The sequence below is a fragment of the Lissotriton vulgaris genome, chromosome 3_2 (assembly GCF_964263255.1).
Source record: "Lissotriton vulgaris chromosome 3_2, aLisVul1.2, whole genome shotgun sequence".
Lineage (NCBI taxonomy): Eukaryota > Metazoa > Chordata > Amphibia > Caudata > Salamandridae > Lissotriton > Lissotriton vulgaris.
In genome coordinates this window covers 192,538,417-192,563,318 of record NC_141690.1, presented here as the reverse complement: position 1 = coordinate 192,563,318, position 24,902 = coordinate 192,538,417, and the positions used below count along the sequence as shown (strand labels likewise).

The window sequence follows — 24,902 nt, the reverse complement described above, 5'->3', positions numbered from 1 at the left end:
ATTTTTCAGGATTTTCTGTTAGTTCAGGCTTTACAGGTTTCCCTCCCAAACTATCTCTTCCTAGTTCTTCATATGATTTTTCAATAATTCTGGCAGGTTCATACGGTTGCTCAGTAATATCGAGTTCTTTTCATTTTTGGCGGATTGCCACCGATGCTGCTTCACCTTTAATGTTAGCTAATAGAATAGCTGAGACCTGCTTGAAATCTTACAGTAATTTCATACCAAGATTCAAAGCTGGTTCTGGACTGTATACTTTTTGAATCTGTCTCAGAACGTCTGGTATTACCGCCAAAGACGGGACACCATGTGTGTTTGTGTAGATTGAAGCAGAGACTGTACCCCAAGTGTCACAGTACTCCACGCGTGGTGCTATCCCCATTGGTAAAGAGATTGTTACAATCCTGTGTTTCTCATGAGGTGTACTATCGGGAAAAAAAGTCAAAAGGGGATCCCTGGGATGTATGTATTAGATCGTAGTATCTATACCCATACAGTTATACCGAGGTACCCAAGTTACAGGTTACCATAGATAACTGTTATACAGGACGAAATATATATAATGATTCCCACAAAGATAGAAAATTTGTTAACAGTCTAAATTTTTATTAAAATGAAAAAATCATTTACATTAAAAAATACACACGTTTAAAATTTCAAAGGAACTTTCCCTGAAAAGTAAAAGTTAATCTTTGCAAAAACAATAGACAATATGAAACAATAAAACATGAAGGTACATTATATATCACAGACTTCAAGATTATATTTCCAAAATAGAGTACATAGCCTAAAGTAAAATAAAGAGAAAGGACCCCTATTAAAACGGTGGCACTCTGATATTATTACCACTATAGATTACTCGATCCACTGACTACAGATGGCATATACACCAATCCACACATGTGACAAAAATATATGTACATCCAGTGTGTTTGAGCTTAAGGTGGATTCTCATATAGGAATGCGTCGACGCGTTTCGGTGCGATACACTCGATAATGTGGCACCTTCTTCAGGACTTCTTAGCAGGGGGTTATATGTGTATAAATATTGTATACCCAGGCAACCGGAAACAACCATATAGTGATTTAACGGACTATCCCTCCCTAAAATTTGCTGAAACACAAAAATTGTGACCAATGCCAATGTGAATACACACCCAGGGTGAATATATTCTGATATGATGTTATTTCACCCCTCACACAGGGAGAGTGAAGCCCCCTGTAGCTCGGAAAACCCCTGCTAAGAAGTCCTGAAGAAGGTGCCACATTATCGAGTGTATCGCACCGAAACGCGTCGACGCATTCCAATATGAGAATCCACCTTAAGCTCAAACACACTGGATGTACATATATTTTTGTCACATGTGTGGATTGGTGTATATGCCATCTGTAGTCAGTGGATCGAGTAATCTATAGTGGTAATAATATCAGAGTGCCACCGTTTTAATAGGGGTCCTTTCTCTTTATTTTACTTTAGGCTATGTACTGTATTTTGGAAATATAATCTTGAAGTCTGTGATATATAATGTACCTTCATGTTTTATTGTTTCATATTGTCTATTGTTTTTGCAAAGATTAACTTTTACTTTTCAGGGAAAGTTCCTTTGAAATTTTAAACGTGTGTATTTTTTAATGTAAATGATTTTTTCATTTTAATAAAAATTTAGACTGTTAACAAATTTTCTTTCTTTGTGGGAATCATTATATATATTTCGTCCTGTATAACAGTTATCTATGGTAACCTGTAACTTGGGTACCTCGGTATAACTGTATGGGTATAGATACTACGATCTAATACATACATCCCAGGGATCCCCTTTTGACTTTTTGTACTTTGTGCCCTGTTCCCTGGTGTAAGTGGGTAACCTCTCTTTTGAAATGTACTATCGGGAAATACTGCCTCTATTTGAGTAATTTTCTGGGCTAACCAGAATGGAATGTGTTCCCTTTTTGCGGGCAACTTACCGATGACTGACTGACTGTATAGTCTGTGGTGTGATTTTGTTTGTGTTCCCCTGATGAGGTGTGTGCTGTGAAATTATTATAGCAGGTTGGACTGTTAGAGTCCGCATGACATATTGTACCAATTGTCTATGTATTTTAATCAATTGTTTTAGCTGAGCTAATAGTTCTGGACCTGTCATTTGTTCTATGGCAGGATGGGGTGTATAGCCGGCTAGTACCGGCCATGTTGCTAATGGTCTACCTAATGGACCGAGCCTGGTAATGTGATTTTGATGTTGTAGGGCGCCTTTAAACCAGAGCTGATGCTCTTGGTAAGTTAAGGAATTTCAACGTCCTCGAAAGGAGCGTATTCCGCTGGAGATTCCTCCATCTTGTAGAAGTGGAACATATGTGTTGTTGGATTTGCTTGTGGAAAGATAATCCATGAATAGAATACCTCTGTCTGCCGATATTCATGTGCCTCTACGACAAATATGACTCCACCACCTCTTGGTGATTTTGGAACACTGTATCCTTCAACGTTGAACAAACCAAAACTAATACATAGGATTTTTCGTCCTACTCAGTTTATGGCGGATGTTTTATCCTTTAACCCACTCCAGACGTCTATTGGAGTTTTTACGGGATAAAGGGGTCTCTGTGAAAAGCACGACTGAGTTACTCTAGCATCTAGCGTTAAATTAGTGCCTTACCAAACGTTGGGCGGCATGTAGTGTAGTTCCTATATTCCCAATAGGCTCTGCGCATTGAAATAATATATCCTATAGATGTGAAGTAGGACTTATGTCTACTAGGTCTCTATCGAATATATTAGACTTAATTGTGAGTGCCAACTAGCTCAGAGGTCACTAGAAACTTTCTCGAATTCACAAGAAGGGATTAGTTTCTGATAACCGCATAAACATGACAACTTTGTTTCCCCAAGATAAAACGTATCTTCGGAATCATGGAAACAATAGATAGATATTTCACTCAGTCAATCGTGCATGCTTCGTTTCACCAGAGGTGCAGTGAAAATAGAAAGAGGGGCGTTTTCAATAAAAGGATTTATTGAACAGTCTTCTTTTTCAAGCATAACAAATGAACTTCTACAATCGTAAAACTGGTTGTAAAATATTATGCATACAGTAGAAAGAGTAGAATAAAATAATACTGTAAGAGCATTGTATGGTTCCTAAACCATAATTAAATACATACATAAATAACAGAGGCTAAAAATCCTCAACTGGTGCTGCTAAAATATGCCTACCCTGGTGTATCTAACCTAATCTTAGTATGAGGGAAGAAGTAAGTGAGGTGTAGAATAAATAGTCTATTCTTTTGCCAAGAATCTGTCCAAGATTTTTCTTATGGTCTAATCAACTCCGTACCTTAATTTGGAATGAAGAATGTCAGACTCAGGACTCGATTTCCCAACAACCCGCAAGGGTGGCTTGGAATTACTGGAGCTGGATTTCTCGGCAGGAAAGAAAAGACAGCGTCTCTCTCAGTGCGTCTGCTGGAGGGTCTGCTTCCTATGGCACTTGCAGTAGCAGGATGCGTCGGGCAAGTAGATAGTCGAACTGCTCCAAACCACCGTGTGCTATGGCAAGTGTGGGCATATTTATACCTTGAAGTTGCCGAGTTTGACGTAAAGGTGGATAAAATAACGTTATTAAAGACTCTCAGTTCTTTGAAAACACCATAGGTTCTTGGACAATTCAGTATTTGAGCAAGGGGAAGTCCCTAGTCATTGAAGCTGAGTTTTCTAAGAAATCGTTGTAGATTTTCAGAACTAGTGGAAGTAGCCCTGCCGTATTTGGACTGCATGAGCTATGTCTAAATATGGTTATGATTCTTATGCCTATAAAAGGATATAGTGATTTATAACTATATTAGGGCATGAATCGGGAAATTTACAATAGTGTCCTAAAATGGTTCACAATAATATATTAAATATAAATAATAGTGATAACAGTAATCATAATATTAAAAATCATCAACATTTCGGGACGTTTCAGAATGTTATAATATTTATTTAATAAGGTTTTCAGGAGTGATTACATATCACCCACTGATCATTTCAGAGTGCTGGACATGCAGAGTTAATCCAACATCTAGAGGAGAAATATGGGTGTGAGAAGTAGCTTAAAAGCCAGGTAGGAAACAGACACTTGGGATATAGCCCTGCCAATGGTTTTATATCAACACCATGAATTAGGAGGTAGATTAGTCAATAGCTGTGTTTAAAAGTTCAGAACACGTTTTCCTAAAACCTACCTTCATAATATTATTCCTGGAGGCAAGGCTACGACCCAGCTTAGCTACTAGGTCATTTCACATTCCGATTCAAAGCATGTTTGTTTTTCAGAAGTATGTGAGTGGCGATAAGATATTATATTAGTGAGAAGATGAACGAGTATTTAAAGTATGGTGAAAGCCGTGATATTTGTAGCTCATAATCGATGAGAGCCAAACTACTACTTCAACGTATCCAAAAACTCACCACTGTCGGAAGGCATCTGAGAGGCGAAGACAAGAGGTATCCAAAACTCACCACTGTCAGAAGGCATCTGAGAGGCGAAGACAAGAGCGCGTCGCAGAATGCAATGGGTGTTCGCAGCTGTGTCACTGATTGCCGCTTCCGTGGATTTCCTGCCTGTATGAACGACGCTTGGGAAAGGTGAGAGGAGAAGGCGCTACAGACCCTACCGAGTTGCCTGCTGCTACAGGGGACGGGACTGCGAGACCCAGGGTTCCGCGCAGGAGCATCAGAGTGCACCTGGAGTCTCTTCCCGCCCCCTGCTCCTCCCTGTTTGCCTGCTTGCCTTAAAACAGCTCGCGGCCCCCGCTTCGCGGGTGCCGCTCGCAGCTGTGTCACTGATTGCCGCTTCCGTGGATTTCCTGCCTGTATGAACGACGCTTGGGAAAGGTGAGAGGAGAAGGCGCTACAGACCCTACCGAGTTGCCTGCTGCTACAGGGGACGGGACTGCGAGACCCAGGGTTCCGCGCAGGAGCATCAGAGCGCACCTGGAGTCTCTTCCCGCCCCCTGCTCCTCCTACATAATCGTGCTTTAGACGCACAGCGGGACGCGTGTGCGGGACGCCGGACGAAGCCCGGACAAAGGGCGGACAGTCTTAGACAGTCCGAGACAGGCTGAGACTGGACTGGGCACGTCACTCTGCCTTTGTTGAACCTGATTTTTATCATACAGTAAGACTATTAATCCCTGAAATACTCGTTCAACCTTTGTTAATTTGTACCGTATTATCGTGAGTTTGCCTGTTTTGGCAGTTGGACAAATATTAGGACTTAACACCAACCTCATTCAATATGCCAAAGAAGAATGTTGTGGTGGGGGGTAATTCTATTGAAAACTATATGGTACAAGTAGTGTCAAAGGTCAATAACGATAGGAGACAATCTCTAGGTCTTAGTCACTCTCCAAATTTATCTCCCTTAAGCCCTTCACCAGACTCACCATGGTTAGATATTCCATCTCAGGCTGAGGGAAGTGTAATTTTAGATTCCGAGACACCCGAAAATGGCCCATCAAACATGAGTATCAGTATAGCTCAGGATCAAGATATAGCTACGATCAATGTCTCAGACTCGCAGATAGTCGACCCTGAAGAAAACCATACTGCACAAGACAGTGAGCAGACAACCATAGAAGCCGATCCTCCTGTTCAAGCCCCAGCTCCTCGAGCGATTAGAAAGTGTAGGAAAACCCAACTACCTCGCGGCGGAGTTTATACAGGGAGGAAGAGGGCCGCGTCACCACTGAGAAGCAGGGAAAAAGGTAGGAGGAAATTAGAAGAGGACGAAAAATTAAATACGGATGAAGAGCTTATATCCAGGATAGTAGATTTAATTGACACCAAGTTTAGAGCCTTAATTAAACCGGTAGTGGCCAAACTGGATAAGTTATCCGCAGATGTGAAAAAGTTGGGAGTAGATCAAAAGAAGTTAATGGAAGAAGTGTCTAACATATCCGGTATAGTTAAAAATCTGGCCATGCCTGTAAAAGAGGTATTTGGCCTCCAGCCAGATTCAGGCACAATTCCTAACATCATAAGGGTAAATCATTCAGATCAGACGCCAAATACTGCAACCAACCAGTCACCGTCAAGGGACATCCATCCTCCACAACCACCAGAAATAACCCTTCCAAGAACAGAAGAAGACACACTACACTTCATTGAGGACGCAGCCCCTTTAGTGCTGGTTTTAGCAAATGCTCCCCCTCTAACACCGGACCAAACTGAATCACCCACGGCGCTAACAAGTAAAGCCCTGCACTGGCTATCGGGCAATATGCGGTTGGCCCCATGGGGGAAGCAACAGCTAGCTAGAGATATTAAATCAGCCAGAAGGGCCACTTGGATAGGCCAAAACCCCAAAAAATTTAAAGGCGACTGCATAATTATAAACTTTGTAAACTCTGCAGTCTTACCAAATATCCTTCCAAACATTCTACCACCACAGCGAAGGAGAGGTACTATCATCCCTCTCACTCTGGAATTTTTTGGTAAAAAACAAAGGAGTATGACATACCCTAAGCCTAATCATACCTACATTAGACCAATATGGCCAGAAAAAACAAATGGTTGGGGCTTTGATGTACCAGTAAATAACTGGGGTTATAGAAGGGACGGATATGACCAACCACCACGACCATATCATACAGATCCCCATTACTTTAATATCCCCACTTCCAATAGGTATGATATTTTCTCTGCGGAGGGTGGGCTGGACGGGGTAGAATGACTACCAGAAGACGTAGGCATAGTGAATGTGAATACTTATAGTACTGTAATCCCTATTAATCCACCTGCAAGAGAGAATTTGAACAGAACACAATGTGGTCGTCAAAAATGTGTGGAGGGACTTTTATTGTTATCATGGAATATAGCTGGACTTTTTGATAAAATGCAAGATAAAGACTGGCTGCACTATGTTAAAAAATATCCTATAATATGTCTTCAAGAAACCTGGGTAGTAGGGAAAAACCTGTACATTGAGGGATATCAGAGCTTCATAATCCCGGCAATACCATCCGCAAGTGGAAGAGCTAAAGGGGGTTTGGCCATCTTTGTCAGTTTGTCGCTTATATGTCATAAAATTGAACACAAATCTGGTAACAATAACATACAGATTTTGGAATTCAGAAGGGGTAAAACTAATTTTGCATTGATTAATTTTTATAATTCTGTGAACCAGGCTGGAGATTGCAATATAGAAATCTTACGTGATTTGCTAGGGGCAATTGATAGTTCTCTGCCATGCTCTAAAATTCTAGTAGGTCATTTTAACACACATTTATGTGGGAACCCTAGCGTGGGACCTGTTGGACAATTGGGCTGTAACAGTATGGAAGGAATACACTTTGAACACTCGCGGAGGGGTACAGGGTTAAATGAGTTAATGAATGAAAACAATCTATTCACGGCAATGTCGACAGTACCTGATCAAACTGTATTCCCAATCCCTACTTTTAAGGGCCATGCCACAGGTACATATATAGGCCACATTCTCATTTCAGCTGACTTTGTTAATATCATCGAGGATTTTAGGATCCTCATGAGTATTTACAGCGACCACAACCTTTTATGCATTACTATGGGCATGAGTCTACTTGAAAAATGCAATTCTCGAGAGGACCGTGGTCTTTTAAAATGCATTAACGGGAAGCGTCGCTTAAAATGGGCAATGGTGGATTGCGATCAATTTTATACCTCTATTAGTGCAGTTTGTAATCAAGAATTAATGATATGTACATCTCCTGCATCAGCTCCGTCGCAAATCCTGACATCGTTTAAGGAGATAGCAAACAAGGTGGAGTCTTTTCTAATGGTACCCAATAAGGGGAGAATAAATTCAAATTGCAATCCAAAATGGTTTGACAGTGATTGTTCAAAGGCTAGTCGCGAGCTGAAGAAAGCCTTAAAAACAAAACCGAGAGATCCATTGATCATCAGGGGTTTGCGGAATGATTATAAGAAATCACTGGCTACTCGCAAGCGAGCAGTTAAAAAAAGTGTATGGGAGTCACTTTTAGAACCCGAGACTTTAAAAAATAGCTCGAAGTTTTGGGAGATAATCAACAAACCAATATTTGATTGTCTTACCATCCCAAATGTGGGCACAAACATATCAGAGGACGAATGGATAGATCATTTCAGTTCTATTTTTATAAATAATGAATCACAGGCAGAACACAACTCAGGTACAGGTAGAGATATCTCTCTATGTTTCACAAATGAGGAAATAGTTAAAGGAATTAAAGGTCTGTCAAATAATAAGGCCCCGGGTCCCGACGGACTTCCGCCTGACCTCTTTAAGTCACGCGAAGCATTATGGGCGCCGGTACTCACAGCAGTACTTAATGCAGCTGTGTTATGTGGATGCCCAAAATCATGGGGGGTATCTACAATAGTCCCTATATTCAAGAAAGGAGACCGTAGCAGCCCGGCCTGCTACAGACCAATATCGCTAATAAATTCTGTGACAAAAGTGATAGGAGGAGTCATTTTAAATAGATTGACTAGTTGGTCAGAGGAAAATAATATATTATCTCCAATCCAGTATGGTTTTAGGCCTGGACATTCTACCATTTCCCAATGTCTGAATTTGTATCTTATTGTCGGGAAGTACACCAAGGCTCGAAGAGGAACGATTCATATGGCGTTTATGGATCTCTCTTCGGCCTTCGATTGTGTGAACCGTGGGAAGCTCTGGAGCGCCATGGAAAAAATGGGCGTGGACAAAAACCTAGTAAACTTTCTAGAAGACATACATTCAGATACCAAAGCGAATGTCAGATACACCCAGGACCTAAAAGTGACCAAAGATTTTGGAGTGTTTCGGGGCGTCCGGCAAGGATGTATTCTGGCCCCGTTCCTCTTCAATCTATACATTAATGACCTGGAAGAGACCCTTTTAAGTACCAACACAGACTATCCATACATTGGTCGAAAAGGTCTGCCGGTTTTATTATATGCGGACGACGCAGTCCTTTTATCTAGAACGGCCAATGGACTCCAAATTTTACTAGATTCCTTTTACACATTTATGAAGACCAGAGATTTAAGTATTAATAACACTAAATCCTACATAATGAAGGTTGGTCAAGGTTTTAAAAAACCAAACCACCTAAATGTAGCTGGAGTGGAAATACCTGTAACACACACATTCTCTTATCTCGGGGTCCTCTTTGACAGTCAACTTAAATGGGGACCCGTGATTCAGAAAAAGAAGGGAGACGTTTCAAGGGTAAACGCGGCTATATTGGATTTCTCAAAAAAGCTGGGAAATAGCCCAGTTGCCGCACTACTCCAACTATACAAGGCCAAAAGTGTAACCACAGCTTGTTACGGCAGTGAAATATGGGGATACGTTCCCTCGGACGTACTCCAGATAGTTGAAAATAATTTTTTAAAACAGATTTTAAGGGTCCCAAGGGGTACAGCAAACTATTCTGTGCATGAAGAACTGGGGGTTCCGTATGTTAGCGATAAAATTGCATTGAATCCCATGTTATGCTGGATGAACAGCTGGTTAAATGATAATATCCCCCTGACCAAGCTTATTCTAAGAGAAGCACTTACATGGGATAACAGGTTGGAGGTTCCGTGGCTTAAATATTTATCCAAATGTTTTACTGATTTAGGCCGTCCTGAACTCTTTTTATGCCCGGAATCCATCACTAAAATGGATCTTATTACGGTCAAAAATGCTTTTATTGACTCTAGACAACAGGAAAGGGAATCATGTGAACTAAAAAAAGAAAGTGTACGCAATCACATACTAATTAAAAGCACTTTGCTTATGGAACCCTACCTGACATGGCAAATGTCGAGTTACGACCGTTTCCTGTTAACAAGGTTCAGGTTCAACCTGTTTCATCTTTTGCTGGCGGTACCTAGGGGTTCTCATCGAGGTCAAGTGTTGCCGGCTTGCGGCTGCGACGATAAGTCTCCGCAAGATCTGGCACACTTTCTGTTTTTTTGCCCCTTTTATGCTGTACCAAGGAAGTTATGCTTGAAACCCTGTTTGAAAAAATTGAATTTCCAACAATTCCGCCCTGCACAACATTTTTTACAGCTGCTAAATTGTGATTACACTTTGTTTATGTGTAGTTTTTTAAGAATGGCGATCAAATTTAGAAACAGTATGGAAGGATAATAATACTGATACTGTCATTTATAACTGTTGTTAAAGGAACACTATTTTTAAACGGTCTTCAATATCTTGATACAGTGTTGTATTTTTAATCCTGTGATTTTTATCTGTAATTGATTACGCTTTTTTAAGATTATGTGTATGTCATGTTATTATCTGTAATGTAAATACTTTTATGGTTGTCAAATCGAACAACCGAATAAAGTTATTTGACTTGACTTGACTTGACTACTACTTCAACGACAAACTGTGCTCTTCGTTGAGATTTTTAAGGTTTGTTGGCATTCGGGCATTAAATAAGGAGGAGAACCAGGACCTGGCACTCTTAGCATAGCACTATCCTATTCCTCTATCATGCCTTGCATTTTGCTGTAGCCGAGGTGTTTATTCAAGTCAATCTGGAGTGAGTCACATCTTTGCATGGTGGGCTTGACACAGTACAATGATGGCACAATTGACCTGCTTTGGCGGGGTTCAGAACAGAGACTGAGCATTGTATTTTATGTGCTAACCCCTGACGTAGGGGAAGGTGCTCGATTGTTGGAGTATGAACATAAGGTGGGTTAGTTTCATGTCTGAGCGATGCACTGAATTGATGAGTAGTGGTGGTATGGATGCTGAGACTCCTTACTTCATTTCTGGGTTGATCTGCAAACTCTGTTTGGCTTAAGCAAGAGACAGAAAAAGTCAGATGGGAGAATAGAATAGGTATTGAGTGCCAGTAACCCCCTAGAAGAGAACAAAATGGAGAGGCTTCAGTAAAGGTAATTTGGGTTGTCGCCTTTTTATCAGTGTTGTAAACATATCAAAGCATGATCATTACCTTTCCAGGCTCATATGAGATTAAGAGTGAACTATCGCTCAGTAATTGCCTCTTGGTGTGAATATCCTCATTCCTCTGATAATGTCCTTTATGCCTAAAGGCTTTTGTAAGACTGAGAAGATTGTGTCCTATTAATTAGTGTCTCAAGTATGGAACAGCAGATCAGACTTGTTTCTCATTTCTTGTCTGGAAAGAGTGTCTGCAATCAGTTGGTATGGTTGATCGCGTGGGAGGTTTTCTTAAATCTTTATCTGGCATTATTGGGTATAGGATTTACCATGAATGAGTTCAATCCATCCCTGACTCACAGTTGTGACACAGCTGTGATAGATCTATTAATTATCAACTGGGCTTGAAACTGGATCAAGCGCTCTTTCACGTGACATAAATCTCTCACCTGCTTGTACTTTCACGCTTGGAGTATTAGCGTGCAGTGGCTGCTTGGGTCTGGTGCAGTCACTGCTCTTATTAGCATAACATGTTTGCTGCTAAAAGAGCTCGCTGGTGACAAAGCACAGGGATGTTTGTTGACAATTATTGGTGAGGTTACAGCTTGCCTATATATAAATATATATATATATATATATATTATATATATATATATATTTTGAGCAGCAGCTGATTTGTGAAATAAAACGTTTGAATTAAGATACACGGAGTCAGCGCCTTCTTTGATGGAAAGTGTGGTATGGTGAAAATATATATATATATATATATATATATATATATATATATATATAATATCAGTGACTTAGCATCTGCTTTCTACGGAGTGATATATGACACACAGTATGATTACACCACAATGACTTGCCTGGTCAAAATGTATGAGATCACAATTTCCTGTAAAGGTTTCCTAATTCTACTTAATGTGGTGTAGCCCTTTATATATTGCCATATTTGGTGATGCATGTTTATAAATTCCACTCCCATATATGGTGATGCACGAGCAGACCTTTTATGGAGAGAACAGGGATCATATTATTATTATTAATAGACAAATCGTCTCCAAGGGGATCTCTCCGCACCAGGGCATCAGATAACCTAGTGTGGGAAATGCTCATTAAAACAGCCAGATTTTAAGACGTTTCTTAAAGAGAGCCAGACTGGGACATGCCCGCAGATCCTATGGCAGACTGTTCCAGTACTTGGCAACTTTCTTGATTTTCCGAGTGCAGAGAAGCTTCTAGCCACTCGATCTTAGCTGGCGAGCCGGGTTATACCATTCTAGTTTCGTAGTTAGGTATATTGGAACTAGCCCATGGAGAGATTTAAACACCAGGCATAGGAGTCTAAAAACTGCTCTTTTCCTGATTGGGGAGCCAATGCAACTCTCTCAGCCGGGGTAGAGATGGAGTTCGTGCTGGCTTATTCAATGCCAAGCGTGCAGCTGTATTTTGGACAACTTGCAGCCTTGAAAGCAAATCTCCCTAATCCCAACCAGTAGAGCATTTCCATAATCTAGCCTACTGACTAGAAGCACCTGTATCAGGAACCTTCTGGTAAGAAGAGGGGTCCAAGGGAAGATCTTTCTTAGCATGCGCATCAATCCAAAGAACTTGCCAGATAAGTCCTTAACATGCTCCTTCATAGAGAGGTTGTTGTCAATTACAATGCCCAGGTTCTTTGTCCATTTTTTTTGGGTGGGAGCTACTCCTAATTCCGCTGGCCACCACTCCTCAGTTCATAACTCCTCAGCTTTGCCAAACAGTAAGATCTCAGTTTTGGTGGAGTTAAGCTGTAGGAATTTCTTGCTCATCCATGCGGCTATTTTTAGCATACAGATCTTAAATCTTTCTCTGGTCACACCGGGGTCCTTCTCTATGGGGACTATCACCTGAGTGTTATCCACATAAGAGATGGTTTGGAACCCGCAAGATCTAATATTGGTGGCCAGGGAGGACACATAGATATTGAACAGGGTGGGGCTTAGGATGGAGCCCTGTGGTACCCCCTTGTCCACAATTGTAGTCTGGGACACAAATGTGTCCAATTGTACACATTGAGATCTGTCTGATAGAAACAGAGATCTGTCTGATAGAAAACTGTGCATTCACTCTAGTGCCATCTCTCTGACACCAATCTCTTGCAGCTTATCCAACAGGATTCTGTAAGAGATGGTGTCAAAGGCTACCGATAGATCTAAGAGGACTAACATTGTAGGTGTTCCCTCGTCTAACAGTATCCTAATTGAGTCTGTTACCTCCGTTAAGGCAGACTCGTGCTATAACCAGCACGGAAGCCTAAATGCGAGGGGTCGAGTAGACTATGATGCTCCAAACAGTCTGAAAGTTGTCGGTTAATCAAGGTTTCCATCATTTTTGAGCAACAAGGGAGAAGAGAGATTGGTCTATAGTTTTGTAAATCAGCAGGGTCCGCTGATGCTTTCTTGGGCAGTGGTTTAATATAAGCCTTCTTCCATTTCGACGGAAAGGAGGAGATCTCTAATGACAGATTGCAGATTTCCATAATTGGATTTGCCAACTCTGATGCCAGATCTGAGGTGATGTGGGGGGAGCCACATCTAACGGGTATCCTGACTTAGTGTGTACCAGCAGTGATGAGACCTGCTCAGAGGTAGTGGCTGCAAAAGTCTCTAGTCTGGGGAGAGAGGATTGTCCGGGACCGATGTTACTTCCCCAATCTCCACTTCCTGATCAAAGGAGTCGTAGATTTTGTCAATCTTCTGTCTAAAGTGCGTGGCTAGCTCATCACATAGCCCCTGCGTGGGAGTGCAGGAAGAGCTATTGGCTCTGGGAGCAGTAAACTCTTTAAGGATCCTAAAGAGCTCTTTGGAGGAGCACTTTGCCTCGTCGATTCGAGTGGCTAAATATGTTCTCCTGGAAGTATTACAATTCTTTAGGTATGTCCTGTGTGCTACGTTATAGGGCTACCTGTCTTCTTCTTATTTTGATTTCCTCCATTTACGTTCTCTGATTTTGCAAGAGGCTTTCTTAGCCTTCAAGATTTCTGAGTACCATGGAGCTGGGGCGATCCTATCGTGGATGGTAGCTACCTTGATCGGGGCGATGGTGTCAAAGGCTGCCATTATCGCTGTTTCCAACATATTCAGGGCTGTATTGCTGTCATTGTAGTTACTGAGTGACGGAGGAGAAAATACTGCACCAAATACTTTTGGTGTGACTTTCCTCCATAGTCTGCGGGTACCCCTGTGCCCTTGAGGCTGGGGTGATCGTTTCGGGGTGGTGAAAGAAAACCCCAAGGCCAGGTGTTTGGAACAACTTAATGCTTGAGGTGATTCTGTTATAAGATTATGCATGTTTGTGAAGATGTTGTCAAGTGTATGTCCCACTGTATGTATCCGACTACAAATTCTAGGAGAGAGATCTAGCGATTCCATCGCAGCCAACAAGTCTGCCGTATCAGTATTGGAGATAGTGTCTAGATGCAGCCACGGCCCTTGGAGGGAGTTTTGGTGGGGCGGTGCAGGGTGCGCTACGAAATTCGTTTTATTTATTAAATTGTTTACTTACCTCCAATTATCCATACTCCGGTTTCTAGCACCCCCCCACCCTGCCCCTCCTCCGCCCCGCCTCTCTGCCCCAACAAAACTCCCTCCACAGGCCGTGGCTGTCTAGATGGTGATTAAAGTCCCCTAAGAGAAGAAAGTGTTCTGCTTGCATGGCATATGGGGCGAGGATTTCCAATAATGATGCACAATGATGCATAATGATGCACAGAAGGATTTCTTACTTTCACCCGGGAGGTGGTAGACTATAGCACCCATCACCTTGAAGCCTTGGGTGGGTTCCATTGAGAATAGCATCAATTCCATGCTGGGAGATGAGATGGTGAGATTTGTATGTGCAGGGTTGGGCGGGTAGCTATAGCCATACCTCCTCCCCTCTTGCCTGTTCTGTCCAGTCTCACTACCGTATATTGAGCAGGGAAGGAGATAGCTAGGGAGAGAGATGAATGTATATGTAGCTATGTCTCTGTAAAAAAGCAGATGTCTGGTTTCCGATCATCTAGCAATCCCAGACCTCTATGGCATGTTTAGAGATAGATCTGGCGTTGATATACAGGCCTTGAAAGGTAGCACCTTGCCCCATTTCATTTTGCTTTCCTTCCCTAAGAATCTGGCGATATACTGCTCAACGGGGAGCAGACGTTCTCCCAAGACGGCTGTTGCTGGAGATGGATGGCAGACTACGTGGGGGGCTGGTTCTCAGATTCAAGATTCGGTGCCAGAAGCCCTGCTGCGTGACTGTGCACTCTAGAACAACTTTTTAACATACTATACCATATTCTTACCCCATAATACAACTGGAATTTACCAAATCTCTGCTGCCACCAGTCTATGTTGAAATTCTCTCATCACGACCCATAAATAGAATGCAAACATGTATCTACATGAGTTCAGATTTACAACACATTGAAAAAAATAAATGCATACGAAACGTAAGTTTATGTAAATGAGATGCAATATAATAAATGCATTGTAGCTGTAAGTCTATGTAAATGATTCATTGTAAAGGTAACATACCAGTTGCAGGCACTGTAGGAACAGTGTAGGTCAGTGGTGTAATGTTGCCTTAATATGGCATCCCCCATGCATGTTGAGAAGCCTCGGCCTAATTTCAGACTGTACTACAATGGTACAGTGGGTAAGTGGGCAAATGCAATGAAAGGAATGACTTATTAGTAGGCATTCTAGTTCTCTGCTTTCTTCAAATAGCTTCCTTACTCATCTTCAACTTTTAAGCGAAAGCCATAACACAGCTAGCAGATAGCGGAGCCATTGCCCTGCTCTGAATTAACCAGTTTGGTGTTTCTTTTCCTCACTGCATCTAACTTTGAAACCAAAAGCAGCTGTGACTTTGGCTAGCCCGTTAGGTAGACATGATCGAGAATATACTACTCAGTTCCCTGATTGTCTGGTCTCATCTCTGTATCACGCTTGCTTTAATTTATATATCATGGAGAACACATCAAAACATGGAGCGTGACTCCTGTTAAAGAGCTTAAATACCCATTATGGATTTACTGTGGTTAGCATGCAACTATTAAAATTAAATACATAACTATACGATTGAAAACACATTCAAATGGTGAAACTCTACCTTTTACATACTGCTGTTTGGCAATTTGAACCGGCAGTTTGGGAACACCTTGGATATTCTAAAAATTAAAATACAAGCATAAATTCATTAAGTATTACCACTTCAAATATACAAGTTCAAATAAAGTCAACTATGAAAACACCTTGAACAACTGAAAAAAATGACAAAACTGATTAGGTGCCCAAGGATCTCCATAACACAGGTGAAATACTTATTGTTAAGAAGTTTCATACTGTGAGAAATTGGGTTATTGGTTGATGGGGGTGAAACCCGAATGTCTGACATATTATCGAAATACAGAATATCGTACTACACTAATATCGGAACTAAAATATCGACTACACTATTATCGACTTCCTATACTTAACTATAGATATACAAATATATCGGATACTTAATATCGATATACAAAAACATCGTTTTGATTTATATCGACTACTTTGATATCGGTATACATAAATATCGATTTCTTTAAAATACATACACATTAAATAAAATATCGACATCAATAATATCGTCAACAATAATATCGTAATTTCTGATATATCGACAGTTTATATACATATATTTGCTCATTATTTAAACATATTATTATTTTATTTGCAATTAAATACACACTACTTATTTAAACATTTTTATTTTTCTTATAAAAAATTAAAAACTATTCTATATTATCTATTATATAGCCTACACATTGAAAATTTTTGTCTGCTATTTCTATAATTATATAATTAATTTTCTTTTCCCTTCTACTACATAATACTCACAACTTAAATTCAAAAATACAAACTAACCAATCAACACACATATTTTTTTCACCAACCAATAGCAAACTAAGTACTAATGACACTCCTCTACATAAACAATTAAACCCAAAACACAAACCACTTGCTAAAAGTCACGGAAGGAGATACATCTCTGGATGAATTGCAGCACACCAACAAGAACATCAAGATTATCAAAATATAATCAAATCTTTGAAGTAAGTAAATCAATTAAACACTAAGTAAATAACTGCTACTATATTACTTACCTGCTAAATACCCGTTGCTCCTTTTCTGTTACTACTACAGAACATGCTAATAATAATTTACAGATTACTGATTTCTGAAAACACACAACTACTAGAAATGTTATAATTATCTCTATATGACATTAATGTTGTAAACTTTCAAAAAATATTTTTCTTATGTGTATATCCAAAATATTTTATTTCTCTCCTAATGCTACAGATAATTCTACTACTTCCTACTATACTACTAATGTATTAAAGAAATATACAAATATCAAAGTAAGTATCGTTTAACACTACATTAACTGTGACAATCCCCACTATTCAGCACATGTTGTAATGATTTATACATACAAATGTTTTTATAGATACTACCACTATAGAAAAATCTTCAAAAAACAACTGTAAACAAGATCCTAAAACTAAAGATACTAATAATGAAGTAAGTAAATTGTAACTTTTAATTTACTTGTAAAATATTCTAAACACAAACAAACAATTACATTTATAACACATATGTACTTTTGTTCTCCAGATTCTACTACTGAAAACTACACTACTAATGAACAAAGAACATTATTCCTATTTCTATATTAAATATTACTAAGTAAGTATTTGTAAACAGCAATCAATGTGGTAAAAACGACAAACATTAGCACTTGTTCTAATTAGTTGCTAATATCTATTTGTTTTTACACAGCTAACACTACAGAAAAATATACTGAAAATATTCAGATCTCCAAATTCGGAATACCAAAAATACTACTCACTAAGTAAGTATATTAAAGTACATAATTAACTGCTAAGTTGTTGAAAATCTACAAACATGGTGAATTTTCTAACACATATGTACCTATTTTTTTAAGATACCAACACAATCTACTCTCCACAAAAAGAAGATACAACTATACTGGAAAACCCTACCTAAAACAAAATAAGTAAGTATCTTGACAATGTAAAATAAAATCCTACACTTATTAGTGTCCACTTTTGTAGTAGAAATTAGCTGTGACATTGTAAATATACTCAAAATTTGGTAATAATATTGTCTTTGTATTTTATCCTAACAGCTCAAACTGTAGCAGGGTTTCCGTTCTCCCACGGAACTGTCCACAGAGATCTAGAACCTGGGTGAGTTAGGGTGACCCAAAACTCACCTTAGTATCAGAAATCCCCTTACCTAGCTAGCTACAGTGTCTCATTGGTACTAACAACTTCCCAATGACTTAGACAATCCAGAACATGAACTTAGGGAACCTCAGGTATCGTGGAACACATGAACACTCTTTCGTTATATAATCATTACAAACCAAAACGGGGAGTCAAAGAACACACGTGCAAGTTTGAAATGTTTATTTTTCAATGCAAGGTTCTCAAACGCAGTATCTTATATAATATCAACATACATATTATAAAAATCAGAGTTATCAGCATAGTCACTAGTCCATAATAAGCGAACGGTGATAGCATAATATAATGCAAAATCTATAGAAATTCTGTATCACCTATATTTTGCGCACCCTATTTAGCATACTATATTATATCTAAGAAGGTCTCATTTGGGTTTTTAGCAGGGCGGGCCCATACCTCTAATGGTCAGTAGGAGCAGATCACATCAACAGCTACCAGCTCTCTGCATGCGAAGCATCAAGTGTGTTGATTCATTCCCTGTAACTCTATCTTAAACCCGCGTATAGCCCGATATTGGCAGCAACATTATTTGTGTTATGTCTAATGTGGTGCGAGGATCAGGCCTTCAGCAACCTTGTGTTAGGTTATTCTTAGAGGGTGCAGTTCTCAGTGTGCAGACAGTTGTACCAAGTGTACCAAGCACGACTGATATCAGAGCAATAACATATTATTCTCAAATAGATCACATCTTTCGTCTAGGTTGAAAGCTACAATAACAATTAGGTGTTGTGTGCAAACTGAAGCCGAAAGAAAATATGGTGTTTAAACATTTAATAAACTCATGCTAACTTAACACAATATATAGAAACGCAGTAACCATATGACACCCCCCCAATGATCCGAGGACGGTCAAAAAAAGGAAAAATTAAGCCAATACTATAAGAAAGGCAAAACATGAAAGCAGAGTTCAACAATATTGAGCCAAGCTAAATGTATGTAAATGTATATAAAAATCAATAATACAAAATATGTATGAATGCCTATAGTGGCCACACAAAAATAAAATAAAAACTTGAACTTGAGGCCATTTATAAAATCATAGGCCCAGAACATATAAAAGTCCAATGTTCGTAATAGAAAAGGCACCATTCAGAATTACTAAAAAGTCACGTGCCATAATAGTGAAAGTCTCCAAAGCCACTCATGGGTGGACAGAATATGCAAAATAGGTAGCCACAGCTTCCAACATGAAATCACTGTCATCATCCGAAAACAGTTCAGCCATCCAATTAAGCAATGGGAAAGAACATACGTGCTCCTACAGCACCGAATCCTCTAGCAACATCAGAGGACAACTCAGTGGGTTCTCGAGAACGCCATGTGCTAGAAAGTCATGCGTCGCTGCGGATATGTCCCACTGACCCATTAGTCCATGCATCGCTGCCACGGCCATAACCCTTTCGCCAGAACAAACCAACTCGTGAGCAACTACGGGGCTCATCAGCTGATCAAAATCGACGTCAGGAGAAGTCGTCAAGCAGAGACACAAATCAATGGCCCAGTCGAAATCACAGCTCAGGCAATGAAACACAGGCTGGACACATGTGAAATAGGAAAATCTAAATGATAATCCAAAAGCCGTGCTCAAAGTCGCAAGCGGTAAGGTGCCATAGTAATCAAGCATCCGGTTGCGAAACAGTGTTAGAAGGGGCTGAGCGGCTCCTTGTGCAGGATGGGCATCCATGTTTTATAAAGCAAAATATCACCAAAACACCCGCAGCCAAAGCCAGCAAAACAGGGAATCCGCCAAACAAACTTGCGAATATAGAATGAAAGAACGCAGGGATAATACCAAATACTTTTTCAAACGTAGTCACGAGACCACTGCTAACCAACTTAAAAAAATGTGCGATTCCAGACGTGGAGGAGGCATTAAAGCTCTGATGAACCAGCTCGCAGAAATGAAACGGCAAGTCAGTATTTAAAAGTGCCTGCACCTCTGTGCGTGTGTTAGCTATGTGAAGGACATAAGTTTCACGGGCCGAGCTCAGGGCCACTTCCTTTTGAGACAAAAGGGCTCTTATTCGGCTCAAACCGTTGAACTCCGCTCTCAATGTTGGGATTCGCGGCCAAATGGAAACATCTGGATTCCCATGCGTGGGTGGATATAACACGTTCTTGCAACACACCACACGTTCTGATACAGTAACCACATAGGCGATACCGACCATTAACCCACAACACATTTCGTTATTCAAAAGTAAATAACTACCGTTAGACAATAAAGTGAATGTGGGAACTATTGCAGGAACCGGTGTGCCTTTTAAAACACAGGCTAAATTTGGCCTGTCCTGATTACAAGAACCATGCAATTGGATGTGCCTGCATATCAGTGAACGGTCAGGCGACTGTGTGCATTCTTCACCATTCAGATTCACTTCCTTTCCTTCTTTCAGACATCTGTATGTATATGGTAAAGACCATGTCTCATGTAGGAAAGCACTGCCTAGTGGTGCATATCGCCCTATAGCAATATATCGCATACAATTTGTAAATTTATACAGAGCAAATGGTAAAGTAATAATACCATGGATAAGCCATGTAGCAGCAGCCGCCTCAGCCACAGAGAATGGCAAAGATTCTAACTTCTCAATGTGTAACATAGAAAATTATGCATCTCGCATGGAAAGCATGCGCTGCTTGTCAGTCAAATTAAATGGGGCAAATAGTGATGAGACGTTCATATAACTCCAAGGCACTCGACCAGCCTTCAGAGTCTGTAGTGTCCATGCAAACTGCATAACCGAACGCAATTGATTTTGACCATGATATAATACGGACACTTCATCATGCACAATGTCAACAACAGAAGAAACAATATTGTTTAATGTGTAAATTCGGGAAGAAAGCGTGTTAATACTGTTATCGACCACTGCAGGTACTTTTTCCAAATTTGCTTGGTCAATTGCCCTAAGGCGCTTAGCAGCCTCAATTTGAGACACTTTCCAAATTTCATTGTAAACAGCATAAATCCACCATTTAGATCTACCCTTAGCCGGGCCTTTTATAAAATCATTTAAATCCACATTTTCAGTTAACTGAGATAGATGTAGTTTAACTGCAACTAACGTGGAATGTTGTAACCAATTCTGACACAGTTTCCCTACAGAGTAAGTGGTGACAGTATAATCAGTTTCAAAACGGGGATCTGGTCGCACTTGTGTGAACCCTTCAGCCAACCCCAGAAATCGACGTTGGCAAGAATCAGAACTCTTTTGCCACAACAGCCAACCCTTAGGATCCAGGCTGGATACATTAAAGGACGAATTGTGTATTAGCGACTGTATCTTACGAATAGACAATTCAGAAAAATTACCCCAACCTGAATATTCTTCTAATTCGGGGATAATTGGTGTATTTAATTTTTTAGAAGTAGCCAATCCAAAGCATGTTGTTTGGGAAATAGTAGAATTTAGAAACAACATGTGATTTGGGATGAGACATGCACGGTGCAAAGCCTCAGTGCCTTGTACCTGCCAATCTTTGGTACCCCAAACCGATTTAAGGTCAATTATTCCCTTCCAGAACTCGTAGCCATCTAAAGCCAATTTGTCTAGAAAGGACTTCGAATACAGCAACTTTGTATCGGTAAGTCTAACTTTGGACATGGACTTTTCTGTCATTCTGAAATAAAATGACTCAGGATTCGATTGATTGAAATCTGTAAAATAACTGTATTTTTATCAGAAATGTACTGGAGCTTCCAATTAAAGGAGCTGGGCAGTGTTCCCACTGCGTGTAATTCACAGCAACCCTCCTGGAATTCGTCTTATGGAGAAAATGATTACCATAATGTTGGAAGCAAAACAAATCACCATAATTAATAGAATCTAAATATAAGTCTTCAGCATCAAAAGCCGCATAGTATTTTAAATCAGAGAATAATGCTTCTACGGCCTGAATATCCCAATCATCAGAACGTATATTTTGTTTAATCACATCTCCCATGTTTACTCTAAGCACATTCGGAACATTAATCACTTCAGTGCGCCCATGTATTTGAAATCTAACCGCATCCCACACAATACCATCAAGGACAGGCCAAGCAGGAATGTTGACTGTATTCAAGTTTCGTTTCAGTCTGTGTGCTGAATGTGAAGAGGAAAGAGGGGCCAATGTTCCATTAAGGTACCGAATTCCTGTTCTTTCTTTAACGTAGGACCATCGATCAGGCGGAAAAAATAAAACACAAAACCAATTGACATAAAAAGGTAAAATGAAAACAGGATCAACCAAATGTATGTCCAAGGGGGAATTAAAAAATGTTTTTTAAACAACGTGGCATATTTTGCAATAGTTGAGGGTTTCTTTGAAAGTTCCGAAACAGAGTCAAAAGAGAATCTGGACTGGTCGGCCAAACGAGTCTGCAAATCAGGCATTGATAAATCAGCAGGATAGGTATAGTTCAGCTCATCAATGTTAGTAACAGGAATAGTATTTAATAAAGGACTGGATATGGCATGCATCTCGAGGGACACCTCCTGTTCTGCACCAGAAGTTATTGCCAGCACAGAATGCCTCACCATGGTAGGACAGGATACAGCCGGTATCATGCTATGAAGAATCGGCCACCCTGTGTGTCTTGACATTGTCAATAGAAATAAATCTGTTTTCCTTACGACCCGGAAGTGGTGGTAAAATGACTGTTCTTGTGCCCTTCACTCCAAGAACTCGAACTGGTGCATGATATGAGGGACCAAACTCTTTCTTGTTATCGATCTTCTCTCGAACCAGTTCTCCAACTTGGGGTAGCCAGCCAACTACCGGGATCTGCAACGCATCATCCGACGTGGAGGGCAAATGTTCCTTTGCTAGACTGTCTCTGGTCTTTTGTAGATCCTGTAAAACATTGCAATGTTCATCTACGTCAAAAGCCGTGGCCTGGGCCTTGCAGTCTAGACCGTCGAGGTCAGGGACGTACATCTTGATACCAAAGAGCATTTCATACGGGGTCCGCCCACCCAGAGACCTTCTAGGGAGATTATTAAGCGCACGCTGCACGCCATTGAGGTGGGCTAGCCAGTTTCTGCCAGTGCCTATAACTCGAGCTGTCAAAGATTGCTTTAAGTCATGGTTCATTCGTTCAACTACACTATTTCCCTCAGGTCTGTACGGAGACGAAAACCTGACTTGGACCCCCAACGAAACCATAGCATCCTTATACGCCTTAGAGGCGAAAGCCGGACCCTGATCCGAATGGAAGGTACCACAGGCAAAAATCCCTATAAAGACTCGCAAATCCTTGATGACAGTTCGTGAATCAGCGCTCCGATGTGGCCATACCCACACAAAGCGTGTGCATGAATCAACTGCTACTAAGACGTACTTGTATGCAGTATCAGAAGAAAATGGACCGCAGTGATCCAAATAAACGCATCCAAGCGGTTTATTAGAGATGTACAACTGTGTCTGAGGCGGACGCGCAGCAGTTGAAGGTTTAATCTGCTGGCAAATGTCACATTGAAGGACATAATCGCGCGTCTGTTTGTACAAACCCTGCCACCAGAACCTTTGTTGTAGCTGAGTTACAGTGGCTGAGACGCCCGCATGCGCAGACGCCACACCTTCATGCGCCGCTGTAATCAAAGCAGCCCTGCGATCCGATTTGGGAACTAGACGTTCGCCAACATCAGGAATTTTCACATAAGGAACCTTATCGGGACTTAAGTGGTATGTGTATTTAGAAGGGAACCCCGCAGGATATTTACCTCCCTTCTCGGTGGCAGCAACAGCTGCCAAGATGTCATCATCTATTTTGCTTTTGGACCTCGTGACTGCTGCAACTAAGTATTTCGATACCGCTGACTTCGCTGCTTCATCAGCAAGCGAATTACCAACAGCGTGGACCCCCACGCGCTGATGGCCGAGAGTATGAATCACAAACACGAGTGGCAACTTTTCTTTAAGTTCCGCCACTCGGACCCAGATCATTTTATGTTTTATTGTGCTACCTTTGGAATCACGAAATTCATTCTGAATCCAAAAGAACAAGTTTTCATTGTAAGACTGGACACAGTAGTAAGAGTCACTTACGATCAAAGTCGTCACACTAGGATCTGCGTACTCCAATGCAAGCATCAGAGCACGAAGCTCTGCTAATTGTGCGGTGCAGTCCCCAAGCGTCTGCGTGTGCACGACACTGGACTTGAACTCATTGTTCACTATGGCACCGACCACAATGGCGCATGCGGAAACGTAGGCATGTTTAGAGCCATGCACAACCTGCGCCGAACCATCAGTGTAAATGATGCAATGGAAATCCTCCAACGGCCGCATTGCTAAAGGAGCAGGATGAACAAATTCATACTGTAAATACTCATGCGAACGTAAAGTGGCGTCAAAAATAAACGTGACATCCTGGGATGTCAAGGATGCAGCCCACTGAATCCACCTAGGGTGCAAAGCTTTGGAATTTGGTACACTGGCTTTCGTAATTGCCTCCAAGGCAGGACACGGGGTAACAACCAACATGCGTTTTCCTTGTGACAGGGCACGTTCTTTAAGAATTGCCATCTGTACAGCCGTTAAAACTTTCTCCACAGTGGAAAAACGCAGTTCAGCCGAAGTGTACAAGTGTGACTTGTAAGCAATAGGTACTGTATCCCCTTCATTAAAAGTCAGGTACGTGAAACCCACCGCCCCAGGGATAATTCTTATCACCA

General features: G+C 40.8%; 1 protein-coding gene across 1 annotated transcript in view; it reads right to left on the bottom strand.

Moving 5' to 3' along the window:
* Positions 1-24,902, bottom strand: part of POLN (DNA polymerase nu) — a 2,377,116-nt gene that overhangs the window by 761,710 nt on the left and 1,590,504 nt on the right. Inside the window, exon 19 of the mRNA XM_086964459.1 lies at positions 16,038-16,095. Coding sequence (XP_086820585.1) covers positions 16,038-16,095 — 58 coding nt within the window. The remainder of the gene's footprint in view (positions 1-16,037; positions 16,096-24,902) is intronic.